The sequence below is a fragment of the Acomys russatus genome, chromosome 4 (genome assembly GCF_903995435.1).
Source record: "Acomys russatus chromosome 4, mAcoRus1.1, whole genome shotgun sequence".
In the NCBI taxonomy this organism is placed as follows: domain Eukaryota; kingdom Metazoa; phylum Chordata; class Mammalia; order Rodentia; family Muridae; genus Acomys; species Acomys russatus.
Window position 1 is genome coordinate 24,365,916 of NC_067140.1, and position 19,068 is coordinate 24,384,983.

Below are 19,068 nucleotides of genomic sequence, written 5' to 3' on the forward strand. Positions count from 1 at the left end.
CTGGACTCTCTTTATAACCAGGCTGGTCTCAAACTCACTGCGATCTGCCTGCCTCTGCCTCCCAAGTGCCACCATGCCCAGATTAGTCTGTATCTTTTTATGGGGGGAATTGGGACCGTTGATATTGAGTGTGTGTATGTGTGTGTGTGTGTGTGTGTGTGTGTGTGTGTGTGTGTCCTTCATCCTTTTAGTTTTTCTGGTGTGCAGTTATTCATTTTCTGTGGTTTTGTGGGTGTAGTTTACCTCCTTGGGTTGGAGTTTTCCTTCTATTGCCTTCTATAGGGCTGGATTTGTAGATAGATAATGTTTTAAATTTGGCTTTGTTGTAGAGTATCTGGTTTTCTCTATCTATGGTGATTGAAAGTTTTGCTGGGTTTAGTAATCTCACCTGGTATCTTAGAGTCTGCAGGGCATTTGTCCTTCTGGCTTTTAGAGTCTCTGTTGAGAAGTCTGGTGTAATTCTGATAGGTCTGCCTTTATATGTTACCTGCTCTTTCCCCCTTGCAGCTTTTAATACTTTTTCTTTTTTCTGAATATTTAGTATTTTGGTTATTGTGTGGTGAGAGGACTTTCTTTCATGGTCCAGTCTATTGGGTGTTCTGTGTGCTTGTGTATTTATAGGCATTTCCTTCTTTAGGTTAGACAAATTATCTTCTATGATTTTGTTAAAAATATTTTCTTTTAGCTGGGGTTTTTCACCTTCCTATTATTCTTAGGCTTGATCTTTTCATTGTGTCCCTGTTTTTCTGAATGTTTGTGACAGTAACTTTTTAGATTTGACATTTTCTTTGATAGATGTACTAGTTTCTCCTCTCTTATCTTTAGTGGCTGAGGTTCTCTCTTCCATCTCTCATATTCTGTTGGTGAAGCTTGTCTCTGTATTTCCTACTCTCATGCCTAAATGTTTGATTTCCAGAATCCCTTAGCTTGTGTTTTCTTTATTGCTTCTATTTCTATTTTTAGGTCTTGAACAGTTTTATTCATTTTCTTCAACTTGGACAAGCCTGAGGTAGTGACTCTACTGGGTAAACAGAAAGAGTTGGAGAAGGTTTGTGGGCAGCCTACATGGTCTTCTGGAAGTTGTGGCTTGTGGCTGAGCAGCAGGTGTCTGCCTGAGTTGGAGTCTGGGACACAGTGATGACTGGGGGAGGGGAGGCTAGGAGGGGATGGTCTGTGGGGTCCACGGGAGGCATGGAGGTGGGGGAAGGGAGGCTGTGGCTGGTGTTCTGTTGCAGCGCTAGGGGCAAGGCTGAGGGATTGGGTGTCTTGGAATTTTGAAAAAATTTATTTTGATTTTATGTATAGGTGTTCTCTCTGTCTGGCTGTTTGTCTATGCATCATGTGCATGCCATGCCTTTATATCCAGAAAAGGGTGTAGGATCTCCTGGGACTGGAGTTACAGATGGTTGTGAGTGGATATCTGGGTGCTGGGAATCAAACCTAGATCCTCTGGAAGAGCAGCCAGGGCTCTAACCATGGAGCCATCTCTCCAGCCCTTAGTGTTTGTCTTCAAATGCCTGTTTCTCTGCCAGCTGGTAAGATAACTTGGCTGGGTATAGTAGTGGTCTTGACTGGCAGGTGTGCTACTCCACGTCATCCTGGATGCAGGGCTTATGCTGAGCTGCCTGATGTGATCCTCCTTGAGGGGAGTCTCTCCCCTCTCTGAAAGCTCTTCAGATTGTTTTGTGCTGCAGTATTCTGACTCTAATGTGTCATGGACAGGTTCTTCTCCTCGGCCTTGAGGGTGTGGCAGCACCTGCTGTACCCTGTACCTTCCGCTGTCAGAGCTGAGCCGATTGACACCTGAACTACTTAGCAGGTCTGCATCCAGCTCTCCCCACAATTCCTCCTGCGTCTGGCTTCTGCCCTGTGGCTGTGACAGGCTGACCCCAGGCCACTTGTCTCTTGTCCTCTAGCCCTTAGAATGGCTTGGTCTTAATCAATCAGCTCCCTTTCAGGATGGTGCCCAGACAAGACCCCCAGAAACTCCATGAGAGACAAGATGGAAGTCCTCTCCATCGCTGCCCTGTCACACTGGATGAGATTGTCTCATGAAAAACCCTTGGGTGGGTTTCAGACTTGGAAGAACCACAGGCTTGTTCTGAGGCTAGGACGGCAAGTCTATTTTTACCATGACCACCTGGCTTACCTTTTGGATGATGCACCTGGCTTCTCTCCCACAACTGGGGTGCCGTGCTTGTGCTCTGAGTGGCTTGGTTTCTCACCATGTCATCTTTTCTGTTTTTGTACACTTTTTGGCTGTCTTATCCTGGCTTTATGATTTCTTTCTTTCTTTCTTTCTTTCTTTCTTTTTTCTTTTGGCTTTTTGCGACAGGGTTTCTCTGTGTAGCCTTGGCTGTCCTGGACTCTCTTTGTAGACCAGGCTGGCCTTGAACTCACAGCAATCCACCAGCCTCTGCCTCCCAAGTGCTGGGATTAAAAGCGTGTGCCACCATACCCAGCTGTATGATTTCTTTCTTCTTTCAGGGTATGTGTGTGTGATGTGCATACGTGTTTGTTTCTATTCACACATGTGTGGGTTCACATATTTGTACATGTGTGGTGTGTGTATTCATGTGTTTGTTTGGGGTATGTGTATGTGTGTTTGTGGTGTGTGTAGAAGCCTGAGGTTGATGTTAGAGTCTTCTCTTCTTTGATCTCTTTCACCTTATTCTGAGACAAGGGCCCTCAGTCAACCCCAGAACATCTCACTGCAGCCAGTCAGCTGAGTCAACTTTTCCAGGCATTCAGTCTCTACCCTCTTAGGCTTGAATTACACACAGGTGAGCCGCCAAGCTCACATGGTACTTACATGAGCTCTGGGACCCAAAGTCCCCTTGCTTGTGTGGCAAGCTCTTTATCCACTGAGACATTCTCCCTCTGTGCTTTCTGATGCTCCGGCCATCTTGCTCCTGTGTGTAGGGGCTACTGTTTGTTTGATGTCTTGACTCTTTTAGATTGTGTTACTTGGAGGCTGTGAGTGAGTGGTGTGTGTGTGTGTACACTTGAGTGCATGTATGTGCATACACCATGTGTATGCAGTACCCACAGAGACCAGAAGAGGGCATTAGATCCCCAGATCTGGAGTTCCAGGTGGTCGTGAGCTGCCATGTGGATGCTGGGAACGGAACCCAGTACTCTGGAAGAGTGACCAGTGGTTCTAACGGGTGCAGCATCTCTCCAGGCCCAGAGCTGACAATTCTTAATGGCAACAATACACAGCGGCTTCCTTCAGGGATCTTCAACTTGACCCCTGTTTTACCTTTCAGTGTTCCAGCACCCAAAGCTACATCTTAACCAGGTGAGAGCAGCAGGGGCTGTGTGTGTGTGTGAGGCACGTCTTGCCTGGCCATGATTCTATCAGATGTGGTCAATCAACCAACCAATCAATCAATCAATCACAACACATTGTTACTGATTCTTGAGACAGCCCAGTGGCCCTGCTGATTTCAGAGACCCCTGCCAAGAGCATGGAGAAAGAGTGCTGTGGGGGGCTGAGCCATGACCTGTATACACGTATGGATGCTGATGTAGACGTTTCCATGAACCAAGCCTGATTTACCTGTAACATATAAGATCAACAGCCACTCTCTAGTGTCTGCCCTAAGCTGCCATGTGGACTGTTGCTCGTTATCCCAGCTGGCTCCCCTGAGTCAAGAGAAACTCCCAGCACAGAGAGAGACAGTGGGATTGGAGGGGGTGTGTGCACATGTGTACACGTGCATGTCTTGACATTTCGGCCTCCTTCATATTCGAATGAAAATGAAGCCCATATAAAAAACTACTAATGCCTTCAAGTTGGTAATAGTTGCACAAAAATCCAAGCAGGAGGCCTTTGGGACAACAGGCTTTCCTGAAGCCACTCTGGCACAGAGCTGACAGGAAGAGCTGGCCTGAAGACTAGTGTGCTTGATAAGCCATTTCTCTGTGTCCTCTCTTCCCCGGGTAGCTGTCTGGAGAGGTCCCTTGCTCTAGGCTGAGGAGGCTGGAGGCTCTGGTGGACTCTCACCCCCCACCCCACCCCCTTTTGCATCTCTCGTGGTGTCGCCAACTCCGCCTATAGGCTTCCACTTTGCCTCCCTGTGGTAAGTGCTGGTTCCACTAGGGGCTGTGTAATGAAGGAGACAGGCTCTAGGGTGTGAAAGAACTACAGGGAAGGAAGGAGTTGGTGCTTGGTTTGGGCACTCCTGGGTCCAGCTGCGTCCACCCCAAGCCCTTCTCAAGCATTTTCTAAGGACAAGGATTTTGAAATGTTGTTTTGGCCCCAGGCAGATGGCGCCATCTTTAGCCTATCAAGCACTGCACTGAGTGGGCTGCAGCGTGGGGCTGATGGCCAAGCCAGCGTGTAGCCAGAAGCCCCACTACAGTTCTTGAGCTTCAGGTGAGCTCAGCAGGAAAGAAGCCCTTCCCAGACCAGTCTATGAAGGTAGGTGGATGACCACTTCTGAGCGATTACTCTGGGCCATGAGCCCACCCCCTAGGCCTGAGGGTTGGTACACAGTCACCAAGAGGAAACAGGAAGCGAAGTATGTGAGGAAGGGCTTGTTTCCTGGTTGGAGGTGTAATCCATCATGACAGATAAGATGTGGGCAGCAGGAATGGGAGGCAGCTTGCTCACACTGCCTCGGACCCCAAAGCAGATGGCACAGGAGGAGAACAGTTGTTACAAGCTTCAAGGCCTGGCCAGTGCCATGGACCCACTTATTCCAGCTAGGCTCTGCCTCTGCAAAGCTTCACAAGCCCCCAAAACAATCTCACCAGCTGGGGAGCGAGTGTTCAAACACATGAGCCCGTGAGGGTGAGGGACACATCACACCCAAACCATCGTAGTTGGTGAGGGGGCTTCCCAGGGGACCACGGAACCACTGTTACCGGCAAGCGGAGGGCTGTTCACAACAAATGGCCATTGGGTGGCCAGAGACGAAGCTTAGGGCTGTTCTTTACAACCCAGGCCGGCGGCAGCAGCAGGCAGGGCTGGTGTGTAGGCAAAATGACTGCTGTATGTGGACGGGGCCGGGAGGCTCGGGAAAGGGAAACCCGAACACCCAAGCTGCAGACTAGATGGGAAGAAAGGGACAATGTGTAAGCAGGGTCTTGGAAGACCAGGAGGAGTTCACCAGACCATACCATTGCGCTGGTCAAAGAGCAATCCTGACCACAACCAACCAGACATTAGCCAGGTTTGGAATCCTGACTGATCTCCGTCCCGGCCTCGTAGAGAAAATGACTTCACTCCCCTGAGCCGCAGCGCGTCCTCGACAGAGCTGAGGGTAGAGGAGACCCGAAAGAAACAGGAAGAGGAAATGGGACAGGGGCCTGACAAAGCCCTTGCTCAGTTGCGTTTCCACAGCTACACAGTGGCCACAACAGTCTGCTCTCCAGCCACAGGAAGGCAGTTTCGTGCAGCGCCACCTAGTGCCGGCTGAGAGTTGTTACGTAGTTAAAAGTTCTGAGGGTGGAGGCTCAGGTCCCAACAGATTGGGCCGGGGCTTCTGTAGAAGGTGCAGGTAGGCGGGACACCTGGCCTAACAGATCTGTGACTCAGGGCTCTCCCCACCTGCTCATAGGAACCTACTGGATCCTACCTCGCTAGGGATGCATAGACTATAGGGCTGCAGAGATGCACTTGAAAGCTCTCAGAGACAGGACAGTGCTGTGGATATTGGCTCTGGGAACCCCTGTGTGTCACACCTAGTGTCTCAGAATGAGGTGGGTGACCTGGCTGTCTGGAGCCCAGGAGGAGGGCCCAGGGTTCCCCTCAGGCAAGACTGGGTTTTGAACCCTAAACTCCGCAGAGGCCGCTGGGACCTCTGCAGACTTCCACCACAGGGTCTGTGGTCAAGGAAGAGCTTGGAACTGTGTAAGGCTAGGAGGGATTGGAGGAAGACTAGCTGTGTGTTTTGGAGCTAGCCCTTGGAGGCAAGGGTCCCACTCCCACCCTGCAGTACTCAGTAGGAAAAGAACAGCTTTATTTCTTAACGACGGTGGATACGGGGGCTTGCTAGAGCGCAGTGATGGCCCCTGCATTTTACAGCGGTCATACAGCGAGCCGGTGGGCAGTCTAAGGGTCTCCACCACGAGGACACCATCTCCAGTTTTCAATCCTGCTTGGTGTCTCATTTCACCTTCCTAAGTCCTGTATTAGGCACAAGAAATCCCAGGCTCAGAGATGTGAAGAGGCTAGTCCAGGATCCCGGATCCCGCTGTTCTAACCTCGCAACCTCCTTACTACGTAATTAACCCCTGACGGTCATCTCCTGACAGACTGGTTGTTGGCAATTCCAGGGTTATCCCAGATTCTTTGAGTCAAGTTTCCTAACACCAATCTGGGCAATGTCCAGGAGGTCAAGGTCACTGCTGAGCCCCTCTGTGCCTCCGCCCTGAGAAGGGGCCGAGCCTTACAAGGCGGCGCCACCCCCGCTCCAGTCTCGCCCCGCCCCGCCAGCTCCTTCCTAGCCCGGGTTCTGCCCAGTGCTTGGAGGGGCGGATACAGCCCGGAGCTGCACACGCCTGGCCTTCGGGGAGATGCGTGGTCAAAGCAGGGGGCACGCCCGCTGGCCCGCGCCTCTGCGCTCGCTGCTGCGGGCCTTAGGGCCCCAGGACTCCACTACCCAAGGCTTGGAGCAAGGTAAGTACGGAAGGGATCTGGGGGTTCCGGACACAGGCGGGGCTGGGCGACCTCCCCGGAGCCCCCTGTACTGCCCTTGACTGCAGCGCCACAGCCAGGATGCCCGCTGCGCCCCAGCCCCAGCGCTGGCGCATCCTGCTTCCTCCTGCTGCAGAGTCTTAGGTATCTGTCCCTAAACAAGGGCAACGGGTGCTGTGGGCAGGAGAACTGGCCCGTGAGCTCATCACGGATTTGGACTCTCCCCCCTCTGATGGCGTAGTTGCCCCGCTGTAGTTGGCAGACACGTGACATCGCCATGCCTCGGTTTCCACCTCTGCAAAATGGGGGAGACTCATCTTTGAGCGGCAATAGAGGGGTACAGCTAGCTATCCGACAAGAGCTCCAGGAGTGCTGGCCTTTCTCCAAAGCTGGCTCCCAGAGCCTCGCCCCCTGCAGGGCAGACACCTGGTCCTGAAACCTTGGAGCTAGTTCAGCTGCAGTTAGTTGAAAGACTGGCCCGAGAGAGGCTGGGCGGGCGGGCGGGAGCGGAGTGGGAGGGAGAGGCAACCCTTGAGGAAACTGCAATGCCCAGAGTCCCACCTGGTCCAGGGACAAGGCACCGGAGACGGGAAGGGGTGCAGGTCTCTGGAGACGAGGCCTGTCCTCAGTGGCCTTGGCTCAGGATGGGGCGGGTTGTGCTGTCAGAGGGGAGTTAGACCCGGGCTTCCTAGTTATTCCCCTAGCATTCTTCCGGTGGTGGTGGTGGGGGGTGCTCACTCCGGGCCAGAGGTCCCCGTCTTCTAGAACCTGAACTTTCAAGCAACGCCTCAGGTGATCTGGGATCAGATTAGTCCAAAAACTGGTTTAGACCAGGAAGGGCAGTTCTGCCCTCACCTGGTGTGAGGGATTCATTGTCTACAACATGGAAGCCAGATGTGTCCTGTGGTCCTGTTCTCCCTCCTCCCTCCCCCCCTCCCCCCCCAGCATGCTCAGCCCAGCATCTCCTCTTTTCTCTCATCCTGAAAGATACTTAGCTAGTTCAGGATGCCATGGTTGGGAAACTTAATGCATGGAGTCACAAAGCAGTGCTAAGAGGAAAAGCCAAGCACTCTGGGATGTTGGGTATTCCATACTGAATATTGAATGTTCCATAGGACCCCCATTTATGGCCCAGCCTTTGGGTACCTTGGTTCAGTGTGTGTGTGTGTCTGACTGAGGCACTCTATTGCTGACTCCTATGTACTGAGCATCAGCTGTCATGCCTATGTTTAATGGGGCCTGGAAAAGAGTTTAGGTACACTGCCACCGCCAGGGAGAATGCTTCCTCTGGGATGGCCTCTTTGGGATGATGCCCTCTAGCCAGCACAGAGTGGGTATTCCTGAGCCTAGAGGTGCCCTATTTTGCAGCACTTGTGTATCAAATGCTCAGGGCAGATTTGAGGACAGGACTTTTGAAGCTCTTCTGCAGGACAGCGCCCTCAGAGCTTCGGTGTGTGAGCTACCTGCCTGCTTATGCAACACCTCACCTGTTCCACATGTACTTTCAGTCATCACATTTTAAAAATAGTCCCGTGGCCTCCGCCCAGGCTTCGGCCCTGGCAGGGCTCCGCCACCGTTGACCCACTTTTTTGGCAAAGAGAGGGAGCGTGGAGTCAATGGGTCAACAGACATCACTGTCCCCAAAGCACTGTAGGTGCAGAATCAGATGCTGGGGTGCTGCAGAGGATGGGAGAAAACACCCCTAACAGAGGAATTGTTGTTTGTGGGGTCTAGCCTGCAGGGGAGCAAAAAAGCGTCCTAGAAACGAAGTAGCTCTGAGCTAGGGGAATGGAGAATTTGAGTTTGGGACAATCTGGCAGCGGCTTTAGGCTCTGTGATAATTTACCTCTATCTTCTATGCGCAGTCCCAGACTGCTTGTAGGCTTGAGGCTGAGGAGAGAGCGTTCACCTGGCTGGCATATGGCAGCAGCCTCTTAGGGTGTTTTCAGGATTCTGGAAAGTGGGGGCACTCTGAAACATCTTCATAGTGGGGGCTGATGGGAGCTGTTGGCCTGGCTGCCCCAAGTCCAGGATGCTCCGTACTTCTGTGGCTGTGCTCCGTGGTTGGTGGTGCCCTTCACGGAGTGGTGGAGGGCTTGGCAGGGAGGACGAGGCAGGATGGTGGAGAACTGTAAGGGAAGATGTAATCCCAAGACGAAGGGGCTAGTATTCAGAGGCCCTGCAAAGGAGTCCTGGGGGGGGGGGGGGAGCTGGGTCTGGAGGCTGCAGACTAAGACTCAGCAGATGGACGGACCACTAGAAGAGGTCACTTGTGGGACAGGATTGAGGGAGAGAAGGTGACGCTCTCACTCTCTGGGTTTCAGTATTGCATTGCTATGCTATGGCGGAGGGACCTGGAGTCCAAATACTGGGTTCAGCTTTGGAGCGAGCTCTAGGGACCAGGCCGTGGGCTGCAGCTCTTCAGCCACTTTGGTTACCAGACTTGGAGAAAGTATCTGGACTCTTTGTTCTAGACCCAAAGAAGAGTGCCCAGAAACCACAGAGCCTCTCCCCCATGCTCCCTGCACTGGTTTCTGGAGCTGGCTCTGGGTGAACCATAGCTCCAAGCCTTAAAGGGAACAGGAACTGTTTAATGGTGGCTTAGAGTGCTTTGCACAGGACCACATTAGCCCCTAGTTCTGCAGACTCCCATGTCTGCTTAGGAAGTACTGAACTGTCTTGGACTATTTCTGTACCAAATGAGTCTAATACCTTTTTTTTTTTTTTGGGAAAGAAAGGCATGATTGATGGTATCAGGACCGGTCCCAGCCAAGGCTCATTAAAAGTGGTGGCCTGAGGGGCCATGAAAGGCACTGAAACCTAACGCTTTGTTTTGCTGGTTCTCCACACCTTAGGGCTGAGCAGGGCTTCCCAAAGGCTCTGAGGATCCACAAAGGGTCTGGGCTGCCCAGTTCTTTTGAAATTTTAATGACAACCAGGTGGACACAGCAGGCATTTCTGCTGTCCTGAGTGCAATGGAGGAGAGCCCAGGAAGCAAAGGGTCACCCGCCAGTTCTGGAAGCTGAAGGGCCAGAGCCTGGGCTACAGACTCCTGCCTGTAGCTCTGAGCCTGTGCCAGGCCTGGGCTGCATAGGCTACTTCTGAAGCCCAGCTCTCAGGCCCCTCCCCCAGGCCAAGGGTGGCACCTGTGTCCTCTTCACAGCGAGGGCTGAGAAGTTGTCCATAGGGGAGTCAGGGGATGTCAAGGAAGTGGCAGGCTGCCTCCAGGTTCCTTTAACCCTACCTGCTTTCCAAGTACTCCTTGGCATGGCCGAGCTGTACACCTGCGCTCACCTGGCCCACAGAGCCATGCCTGTTAGCATGGCTGTACACCTGTGTCCACCTGGCCCACAGAACCTGTCTTGACAGGTGTGTGCCTGGAGGCAGAAGGCAGTCCTGGTGCCTGACATCCATGCTCAGCAAAGTCCTTGAGTGTGACCCAAGGTTCCCCGTTCAGGAGCTCATGGCATACTTGGAGATGCAGATGCCTTCTAAGCCAAGGGCTTTCAGGTTTACTGGGTCTTCCCACCCCAACCCTGCACGCACACCCATATGCTCCTCCCTTCTGTAAGGACTGTTGCCTGCATGCCGGCTTGGCCTGGGACTGAGTTGATCACTCTCGTCTTTTCATACGTTTATCTCTCTCTCTGTGTACACAGGCATTCATGTATGTGAATGCAAGCACATGCATGCCATGGCTCATGGGTGGCTCTCCGATGATAACTTCAAGTGTCACCCTTACGTTCCACTTTGTTTGAGATAGGGTGCCTTTCTTGTTTTTTATTCAAGCTGGTCTGTGAGCTTTTGGGGTTTTCTCTGCCTCTGTCCCCCCAGCTCTCCCACAGGAGCTCCATGGTGACAGGCTTTGGGTCATTCAAACTCAGGTTCTCACACTTGCTTGGAGCCATCTCCCTAGCCTGGTCGCTCCTTTTCTGTATCAAGGGGTAAAAGACATTGTCACTCTTGGGAATGGGCCTGGCTGTAGTTGGTACTCAATAAATATCTGTTGGATGAATGGGGAGCATGTCCTCTTCCACAAGTCAGAGGACTTTGTGCCCAAACGGGGACACACTTATGTGTTACCGGTGCAGTCTCCAGATGCAAAGTGAAATCATAAGTGAGCCCCAAACCTCCGCCCACCCCTCACTGTCTCCCGGAGGCAGCTGCAGTTAGGGTCAACCTTGCCTGCCTGGTTTCCTAGCCCTGCACTTGAAGATGTCAGTGCAAAACATCCCCCATGGCTGCCTGGAAGCGCCATAAAGAACGGGCAAGGCACAGCACGCCTTGTTCTGTGACCGCAGCTTCACTCGGCCCTGTGCCTTGGATTTTTTTTATCTGGGTTAACAGATTCTGTCTAATTGCTTTAGAATATTCTAGGTCCTGTCATTCCACACTAAGGTTGCTAGAGGTCATGGTCTTAATGAGTTGCAGGCAGTGAACTTGCAGCCTGGGCAGCCACAGTGCCTCTGGGCAGACATTTCTGTCTCCTTGAGGTGTTTTCCTGAGGATGAGGGAGGGCATTAAAGCATATTGTATGCCCTGCTGTTCTCACAAGACCCTGCCCTGTCGCACAATCCTGGTGGTACTCCACTCACTGCATTTGGAAATTGTACCTGTCCTCTAGAAGAGAAGAGAAGAGAAGTGGATTTTGCTGCTGTCATTTGCGTCCCAGGCTTGTTTGATAGAGCTTCTTGAGTGTTAGTCGACACTGATCGAGGTAATCATACCTAATTGGTTTGTAAGCGTAGTTGTTAGCTCTGGATTCAAATCCTGCCTGCATGCGGCTTCTTCAATGTCTCTGGCTTGTCTTATAACTGTCTGTAGTATCCTTAGTCCAGAAGCAGTAGTTTTCACTGTAAGGGGACTTTTGCCTACACATTGTTGTGTTCTCCTCTTCGTTGTCCACTGTGACTTCCCATTGTCAACGTGATGAGACCGAGCACAGGTATTTAATGGCGCCGGCCATGGGCAGGAACGTGTGGTCTCATGACAGCGCACACAGTGAGAAGAGGCTGTGACCAGAATTGGGTTTTGGAATGAGTGGCAGATGTGGCTTCATCGATACAGTTCTCTCTAATGGTCTCACCTTCATGAGCCTCCCACACTCACTGACAAGAGGTCTCCAAGGGACTGGCCACTTCTCACATCCCTGGCTGCTCTCTGAGGCTGGGCCTGGTGACAGACTGGCTTGTGCCCCTGGGCAGAGAACCTGGAGGCCTTGCCCTGAGCTCAGCCTGCCTTTGTGAACCTCTCTATGTAACACCCTGTCATATATAGAACAGAAGCCCAGCGTGCACAGAGAAGTGTTTTAAGGAACCCCAGAGGTGGGGAAAGTAGCTCAGTCACTAACACTTGCCTGCCCCTCACTTATCAGGACCTCAGTTCAGACGCCCAACCTGGAATAGTGGTATAGGTCTATAATCCCCTTCCTGGGGAGGTAGAGACAGGGGGATCCCTGGGTTTACTGGATAGCTATTACATAAACTCCAGGTTCAATAAGAGATCTTGTTTTTCCAAAAATACTGTGAAGAGCAATTGAGAAACCTGGTGTGATCTCTGGCTGACACACTCTTGCACACATGCACACACACATGTATGTACACACACGTGACCACAGCCAGTGGCACACACTGCTTACACCAGACTTCTTGCCTGGGTGGATACTGGCTGGGGTATGGTGCAGAGGAACAAGGTGGGCCTGGGCACGACTTGGTTGTGGATGCTGCAGCAGGTGGGTTGGGGCAGTGGCTAGTTGCACATCAGCCTGGTCACCTGGGGACGGTGCTAGAGGGACAGTTAGCTCATTCTGGAAAAGTACCAGATATGAGCCAGTAGGCATGCACTTCTTGGCCCTTGCCTGCAGGGGGCTGAGTCCTTCTGGGGTCCCATGGAGAGCTGGCAGGGACCTCTTCAGGGGTCCTAAATGGGGTTCCCACCCTGGCAGGTGCCAGCTATGTCAGTTGCCAACATTCAGTGGGGAGGGAGACATGGCATCGGTGGTCAGTGTCTGGTGGGCATGTGCATCTGTGAGTAGTGAGGGCAACACACCCTGAGGTGAGTGAGGTGGGATATGTTTGAGAGAAATTGGACAGTTGACCTTCACACAGTTTGTGCTCTCACTCTAACATTGTCAGCTGAAGTGTGCACGCGTTGAACAGGTGACACATGTGTGAGTGTGCACTCCAGGGAGCGTGTGCATCTTCATGTTTGGTGTGTGCACATATACATACCTTTCTGTGTTCACTGGCTCTGGTTCAGTCCTCCAAGGAGGCTCTTGCTCTCTATGTTGTGTTCAGCCTCTGAGGGACCTCATCTGTGCATCTCTGATTTATACTTTCTTATAAATTCAGAGAAGGGTTGTAACTCCCTGGGGGGGGGGTCACTGGGCCATGGGCATCTACCGTCCACTCTTAATTCACCTGGGGCTGGTACCTGCCCTCCCCCCCCAGAGCTGGCCCAGCAGACTAGCCAGGTGTGTCTAGGAATGGCAGGGAAGGCAGCCAGAGGACGTGGCAGGAAGCCTGGCTCTGTGATAGCCTGAATGCCATGGTAGGTGAGCAGCACAGGGGTGGGGTCAGCCCAGGAGCCACCTGCCACCCTGGGGATGAGGGTCTAGGCATGTGGCTTCCCAGGCCTCCAGAGGCTGCCTTGTCTCTGAGTTCTTGTCCTGGCCTTTCTCTGTGGTGGTGTCTATCGTCTCTCTGGACCCTTTATGTGCTCGTGTGTGTGTGTGTGTGTGTGTGTGTGTGTGTGTGTGTGTGTGTGTATTTGTATGTATGAATGTATGTATGTGTGTGAGTGTGTATGTCTGTGAGTGTGTGTGCATGTGTGTATATGTGTGTATGTATGAGTGTGAGTGTGTGAGTGTGTGTGTGTGTGTGTGTGTGGTCTGTATTCAGACAAGCACTCTCAGGGGAGTCCAAACAAACATTAAACTGTTGTGGATCTCATTCCACCCTGTGTGGTTCAGAACAGGCCAGGTTTGATGTGGCTGAGATCAGAGATGTTTCTTGTTTTCTCAGCCTTTCCAGTCCCCCTCACCCCCCCACCTCCGTGCATTAAGAAATTACATTCCTGCCCCCCTCAGAGGTATCTCCTGAGTGGGGGTGTAACTCTCCCTGAGTCACGGAAGCTGGATTTCAGCACTTAACTCCAGTGTACAAGGTATAGGCCAGGACAGAGAACCTGGAAGCCGTGGGCACTGCCAAGAAGGCCTGTGGTTCCTGCATCTGGACACAGCTGGCATGACCATAGGGCAAAAGGGAAGGAACTTCTCCCTGAGCTGCGGAGGCTTTGGAGGTGCTTGTTACTACAGCAGAGCCATCTGATACCGTCTGCTGGTGGTATGTCCCCTTCCCTGATGCCCAAACCTTGGTGATTGACCCGCCTGCCCTTTCCCTTCCATCTTTCACTCCTCAGCCTTAGTGTCACCTTCTCAGAGAGGCCTATGTCAACCATTTATTCTCCTCAGCAGCCTCTGCAGCTTAGGAGCCTCAAGCTGTGGCTGCCATCTTGCTAGGTTTCCACACGATGGTCTAGGCGGGATGGCCCATCTGCCCTTCAATGTGAGCAACAGGCCTTGGCTTCTCAAAGACCAGAAGGTCAAAAGCAAGTTGTTGAGGCCCCTGCCCTTGGCTTGCATCTGGTTGGCCGTCATCTATCCTGGCTTTTATTGCTGCTGTGTCTCTCCAGGTGTCTTCTGTATAGATAGTGCACCTGTGCGGCATCTGGCAGAAGGCTTACTCCGGGGGGCCAGTCAGTACAGTTGTCTCTGAGCACGTGTGTACACACATGGGCAGACAAGGCAACCTCAGCTATTGCTCCTCAGGAACGATCCACCTTGGGCTCCCACTGGCCTGGAGCTTGCCAAATAGGCTAGTCTGGCTATCCAGTGAGCACCAGGGCTCCACCTGCCTCTGCTCCCACAGCACCAGGATGGCAGGCAATGCTTTAAAATTTTTTTTCTAGTCTTTTCATGGATTTAGTGCTTTATTTTTTATTGAAAATACAATTTTCATACAATATTCTGATTACAGTGTTCCCCCCTCACCTCTTCCCTCACTTTCTACCCACCCACATCTGTACCTTTCCTTTTTGTCTCTCTCATTAGAGTACACAATATAGATGTAGAGTTACATGTGTTCACACATGTGAGTACAAAGACACATGTGTTCACACATATAGATGCAGAGACACGTGTTGATACATATAGATGCTGAAAGACACATGTTCACACATATAGATGCAGAGACACACATGTTCATTCATATGGATGCAGAGATACTTGTGTTCACACATATAGATGCAGAGACACATGTGTTCACACATATAGGTGCAGAGACATATGTGTTCACACATATAGGTGCAGAGACACATGTGTTCACACATATAGGTGCAGAGACATATGTGTTCACACATATGGGTGCAGAGACATATCTGTTCACATATATAGAGGCAGAGACACACATGTTGACACATATAGATGCAGAGACACACATGTTCACACATATAGATGAGGAAAGACATATGTTCACACATATGGATGCAGAGACATACATGTTCATATACACAGAAATAAAAAAAATAACTACATTATATACACAAAAGACCTATTTGAGGAAAAAGATAAAAAATAAAAACCCAAAAAAGAACACTGTGAGACAAGGAGTCTGCAATTGTGTTCCTTCTGTGCTGGCCATCTGCTGGGCATGGAGTCTGGACTCGAGAGTGGTCTGTTTGCTCAGTGAGTTCTGGGCATCAGCCCCTCACTGTGGCTGTGGCAAGCATCTTATGAACCAAGATGACCTGCCAGCATTGTGCTTTCTTTTTATGGTTTTGTTTTGTTTTGAGGAAATGTGTCACTCTGTAGCCCAGGCTGGCCTGGACCTTACTCTGTAGACCAGGCTGGCCCCGAATTCACAGAGATTTCACCTGCCCTGCCTCCTAAGTGTTGAGACTACATGAGTGTGCCTGGCTTTGTAGTCACCTTTCTAAAGACTCGTCACCATATAAGGTCACATTCTAAGTTTGTGTGGCTCAGGACTTCAGCATACACAGGAGGACAGTGCAGGGCTTGAGGGCTAGCCTTCTGCAGGGTGGCTTTCAGGGCTTGGGGGCTAGCCTTCTGCAGGGTGGCTTTCGGGGCTTGGGGGCTAGCCTTCTGCAGGGTGGCTTTCAGGGCTTGGGGGCTAGCCTTCTGCAGGGTGGCCTTCGGGGCTTGGGGGCTAGCCTTCTGCAGTGTGGCTTTCAGGACTTGGGGGCTAGCCTTCTGCAGGGTGGCTTTCAGGGCTTGGGGGCTAGCCTTCTGCAGGGTGGCTTTCAGGGCTTAGGGGCTAGCCTTCTGCAGGGTGGCTTGCAGGACTTGAAGAGCAAAGTCCCCAAGATCATGGCTGAGCCTTGGACACCACAGTCCATCACTTCTGCCATAGTCTCAGCCCTGGGCGCTGCAGACACTTCCCTGTAAGCTGGAGAACTCAGCATACAAGGGAACTGTTCTGGGACAAACCCCAATGGGCTCTGTGTAGCTTTTCCTGACTGTATTGATGCTCAGCACCCCCTCGGCAGCTCTCTGCAGCCTCCACACCCTGTGCAACTGGGAGGAGTTCATCCAGCAGCTGTGAGAATCCTTCTTAGGCCACTGGCTGGCTTGTCCCTCAGTCAGGGTTGTGTGTCAAAGATTCCCAATGCTGATGGGAGACACCTTCCCTTGCCTGCTCCCATTGGTGGCAGGGCCTCTGTGTAACAACTGCTTCCCTCCTGGAGTCTGGCTTTGAGCCAGGCCTGGCATGCAACCTAGGGCACACTCACCATCATGCGGTCACAGCATGTGTGCCACCAGAGGGATCTCACTGGGTAGTTCCACCAAGAGACCCTCACACCAGAATCCTGGTCTCATAGCTCCACCCCCAGCACTCTTGTGTAGATGGGGGGCCTCTCATCCTGTTGCCTTGGGGCACATCTGGAAGCATCCTGAGTCGGAATCCTTCCAGTTGTTGATCACAGTGCCTGGAGTGGCCATGGGACACCTGTCCTTCCCCCAGGACAGTGGCCACTCCATTCACTGTCATGCTTTCCTCCGAGCAAGCTCAGCACAGTAGCGATTTGCTCACATCCAAGTGCATGGCCTGAGCCTAGTGCCTGGCCCCTTAACAGTTGCCTACGGCCTCCAAAGTGTGAGTGTACAGGACAAGGTGAGGGGACAGTGGGTGCAGAGAGTCACTCGCAGAATCATCCTGTGGTTTACAGGTTGCCCCCATGCTGTCATGGAGCCTGAGGCCTCCTAGTGAAGCACCACCCATAGAAGACTGCAGAAAGCTCTCTGTCTCCAGCAGCTCCATGCCTGTCCAGTTGCAGGAGCTGGGCCACACTCTTTCTCAGGAGTCTGGTAGGAGGCACTTCTGTTTGAGGTGGTCCCAGGTTTCCTCTGAGAGCATTGTATCACCATACACCACGTGTATTCACAGAGCTGGAAATGGATGGGTCCAGCCTGCTTGGATTTAGACCATTTCTTCAGTTAATTGTTTTCTAAGTCAAGGTCTCACTGTGTAGCCCTGGCTAGTCTGGAAGTTACTGGGTAGATCAGGTCCACCTCAGGGTTTGTGGTGATCTTTCAGTGTCTGCCTCCGAAGTAGTGAGGTTTACAGATGTACACACCGCCATGCCTGGCTTGTTTCCCCCAGTGCTGAGGCTTGCCTTTGTACCAGACACTAGATGGACCTTCCTCCTGTCCTTAGGGGGAGCCTCCTCCATGCTGTTGTGAGTGTCTGTTGGGTTCTGCCTCCCACCATCACAGAAGGATCCTGCCGGGTGGAGTTGGCAGTCTGCTGCCTGCCTAACACACGTTACATGTTTGGACAGAAGGATCATAGCCGCTTACCCAGAGGGGAGAACTAAAAATAGGCCCTCTCCACCAGATGAGGCTTTTGATATAAGTTGAAGACTGCATTTCTCTGCTTCTGAGTGTGCAAGACAGCTGTGTTAACCGAACATTCTCTCTCTTGCATGACCGACTCTCTTCACCACACTAATTCTTCCCAGCACAGATAATGAGCCTGCTACGGGCCAGGCTTGCTGTGTGTTTCCAGTTCTATTTTTATTTTAATGGCTTTGCTGTCTGTTTCCTGTATTCCACAAGAACTCATGATAAATTAGCTCCAGATTTTAAACATTAGGATCATAAAGAAATAAAGAAAAGAGGACACTATTTGTAGACCAAAGTGACTTCCAACTTGGAGTGTTGTGGGCACAGGTGGAGAGGTACCCAGCCTGCATGGCTATCACCGTGGTGCTGGGGTCCGGAGAAGCTGTTCTGTAGAGACGGTGATAACCCAGCCAGCCTGTGCCAAGTGAGGGCCAGCTCTGTCTGCAGCCATGTTCATGCCAGTGGGTGTGTGTTTTGCTTTGGTGGGACTTACTTGATCACTGTCAAGCTGGCATGGGGTGAGAGTTAAAGGCACTGGATGGCTCGCTGTAGGCAGTTTACCTTGGCTGGCTCTGGACTCTTAGCCATTTTGTTATCCTGCCTAGTCCCCAATTCCTGTTGCTGTGTGTGTGTGTGTGTGTGTGTGTGTGTGTGTGTGTGTGTGTGCGCGCGCACGCGCGTGTGCACACTCGCAGCTGTGCATATACCATGGGTGGGCTCATTCCCTTTGGCTCATAGACTGAGATCAGACACAGTTAAGGCCCTCTTCCCAAGATCACCTGTGCTAGGAGCAGGGAGCAGGGAGCAGGGAGCAGGGAGCAGGGAGCAGGGAGCAGGGAGCAGGGAGCAGGGAGCAGGGAGGCGGGGCTGGAGAGAAGGCCCAGTGCTTACCAGAATATGTTCCTCTTGCAGAGGACCAGAGTTCAGTTCCTAGCACTCTCTTGTTGGGCAGGTCACAGCTGCCTGTAACTTCATCTCCAACTCCATCTCTGACACGCAGGCTTCTACACACAATACACTTACACTTAGTTAAACACAATAAAACTAAATATTTTTTAAAAATGAGAAAAGGACCTTTGGGGTCCCTGTGTGACTTTATTCAGCCCCCCACACCGGCTTCACTTCTCCCTCTCTGGGAGGTGTTAGCAGAATGGACAGGAGGTTTCTGCACACAGCTTTCTATTTTAGACAGAACCAATGACGGCAGAGCTGCTGGCCTGGGACACAAGCCATTTACAGTGCACACCCGGTGGCCTCAAGTCCAACTGGCTCTGCTGGCTCCCTCTAGGCCTCATGCTGAGATCAAGGTGAGGAACACAAGGTGTGAGGCTGAGCTGTGCCCCTCCTTTGGAGGTTCTGGGAGAGACACCACCTGCCTCCCTTAGTGGCTGTCACGAGTCAGCTAATCTTGGCAAGGCAGAGGCCTTTTTTTCCCTTCTAGCTGTGGCCAGTTTCAAAGGCCACACACTCTGAGGTCATGCTCCCTTCAGGCCTGTCGTGG

The 19,068-nt window shown here is 51.9% G+C and overlaps 1 protein-coding gene across 1 annotated transcript in view; it reads left to right on the plus strand.

Annotated features, from left to right (window-relative positions):
- Positions 1-6,463: 6,463 nt before the first annotated feature.
- Phactr3 (phosphatase and actin regulator 3) overlaps positions 6,464-19,068 on the plus strand; it is a 212,673-nt gene continuing 200,068 nt past the window's right edge. Inside the window, exon 1 of the mRNA XM_051143926.1 lies at positions 6,464-6,628. Coding sequence (XP_050999883.1) covers positions 6,526-6,628 — 103 coding nt within the window. The 5' untranslated portion in view covers positions 6,464-6,525. The remainder of the gene's footprint in view (positions 6,629-19,068) is intronic.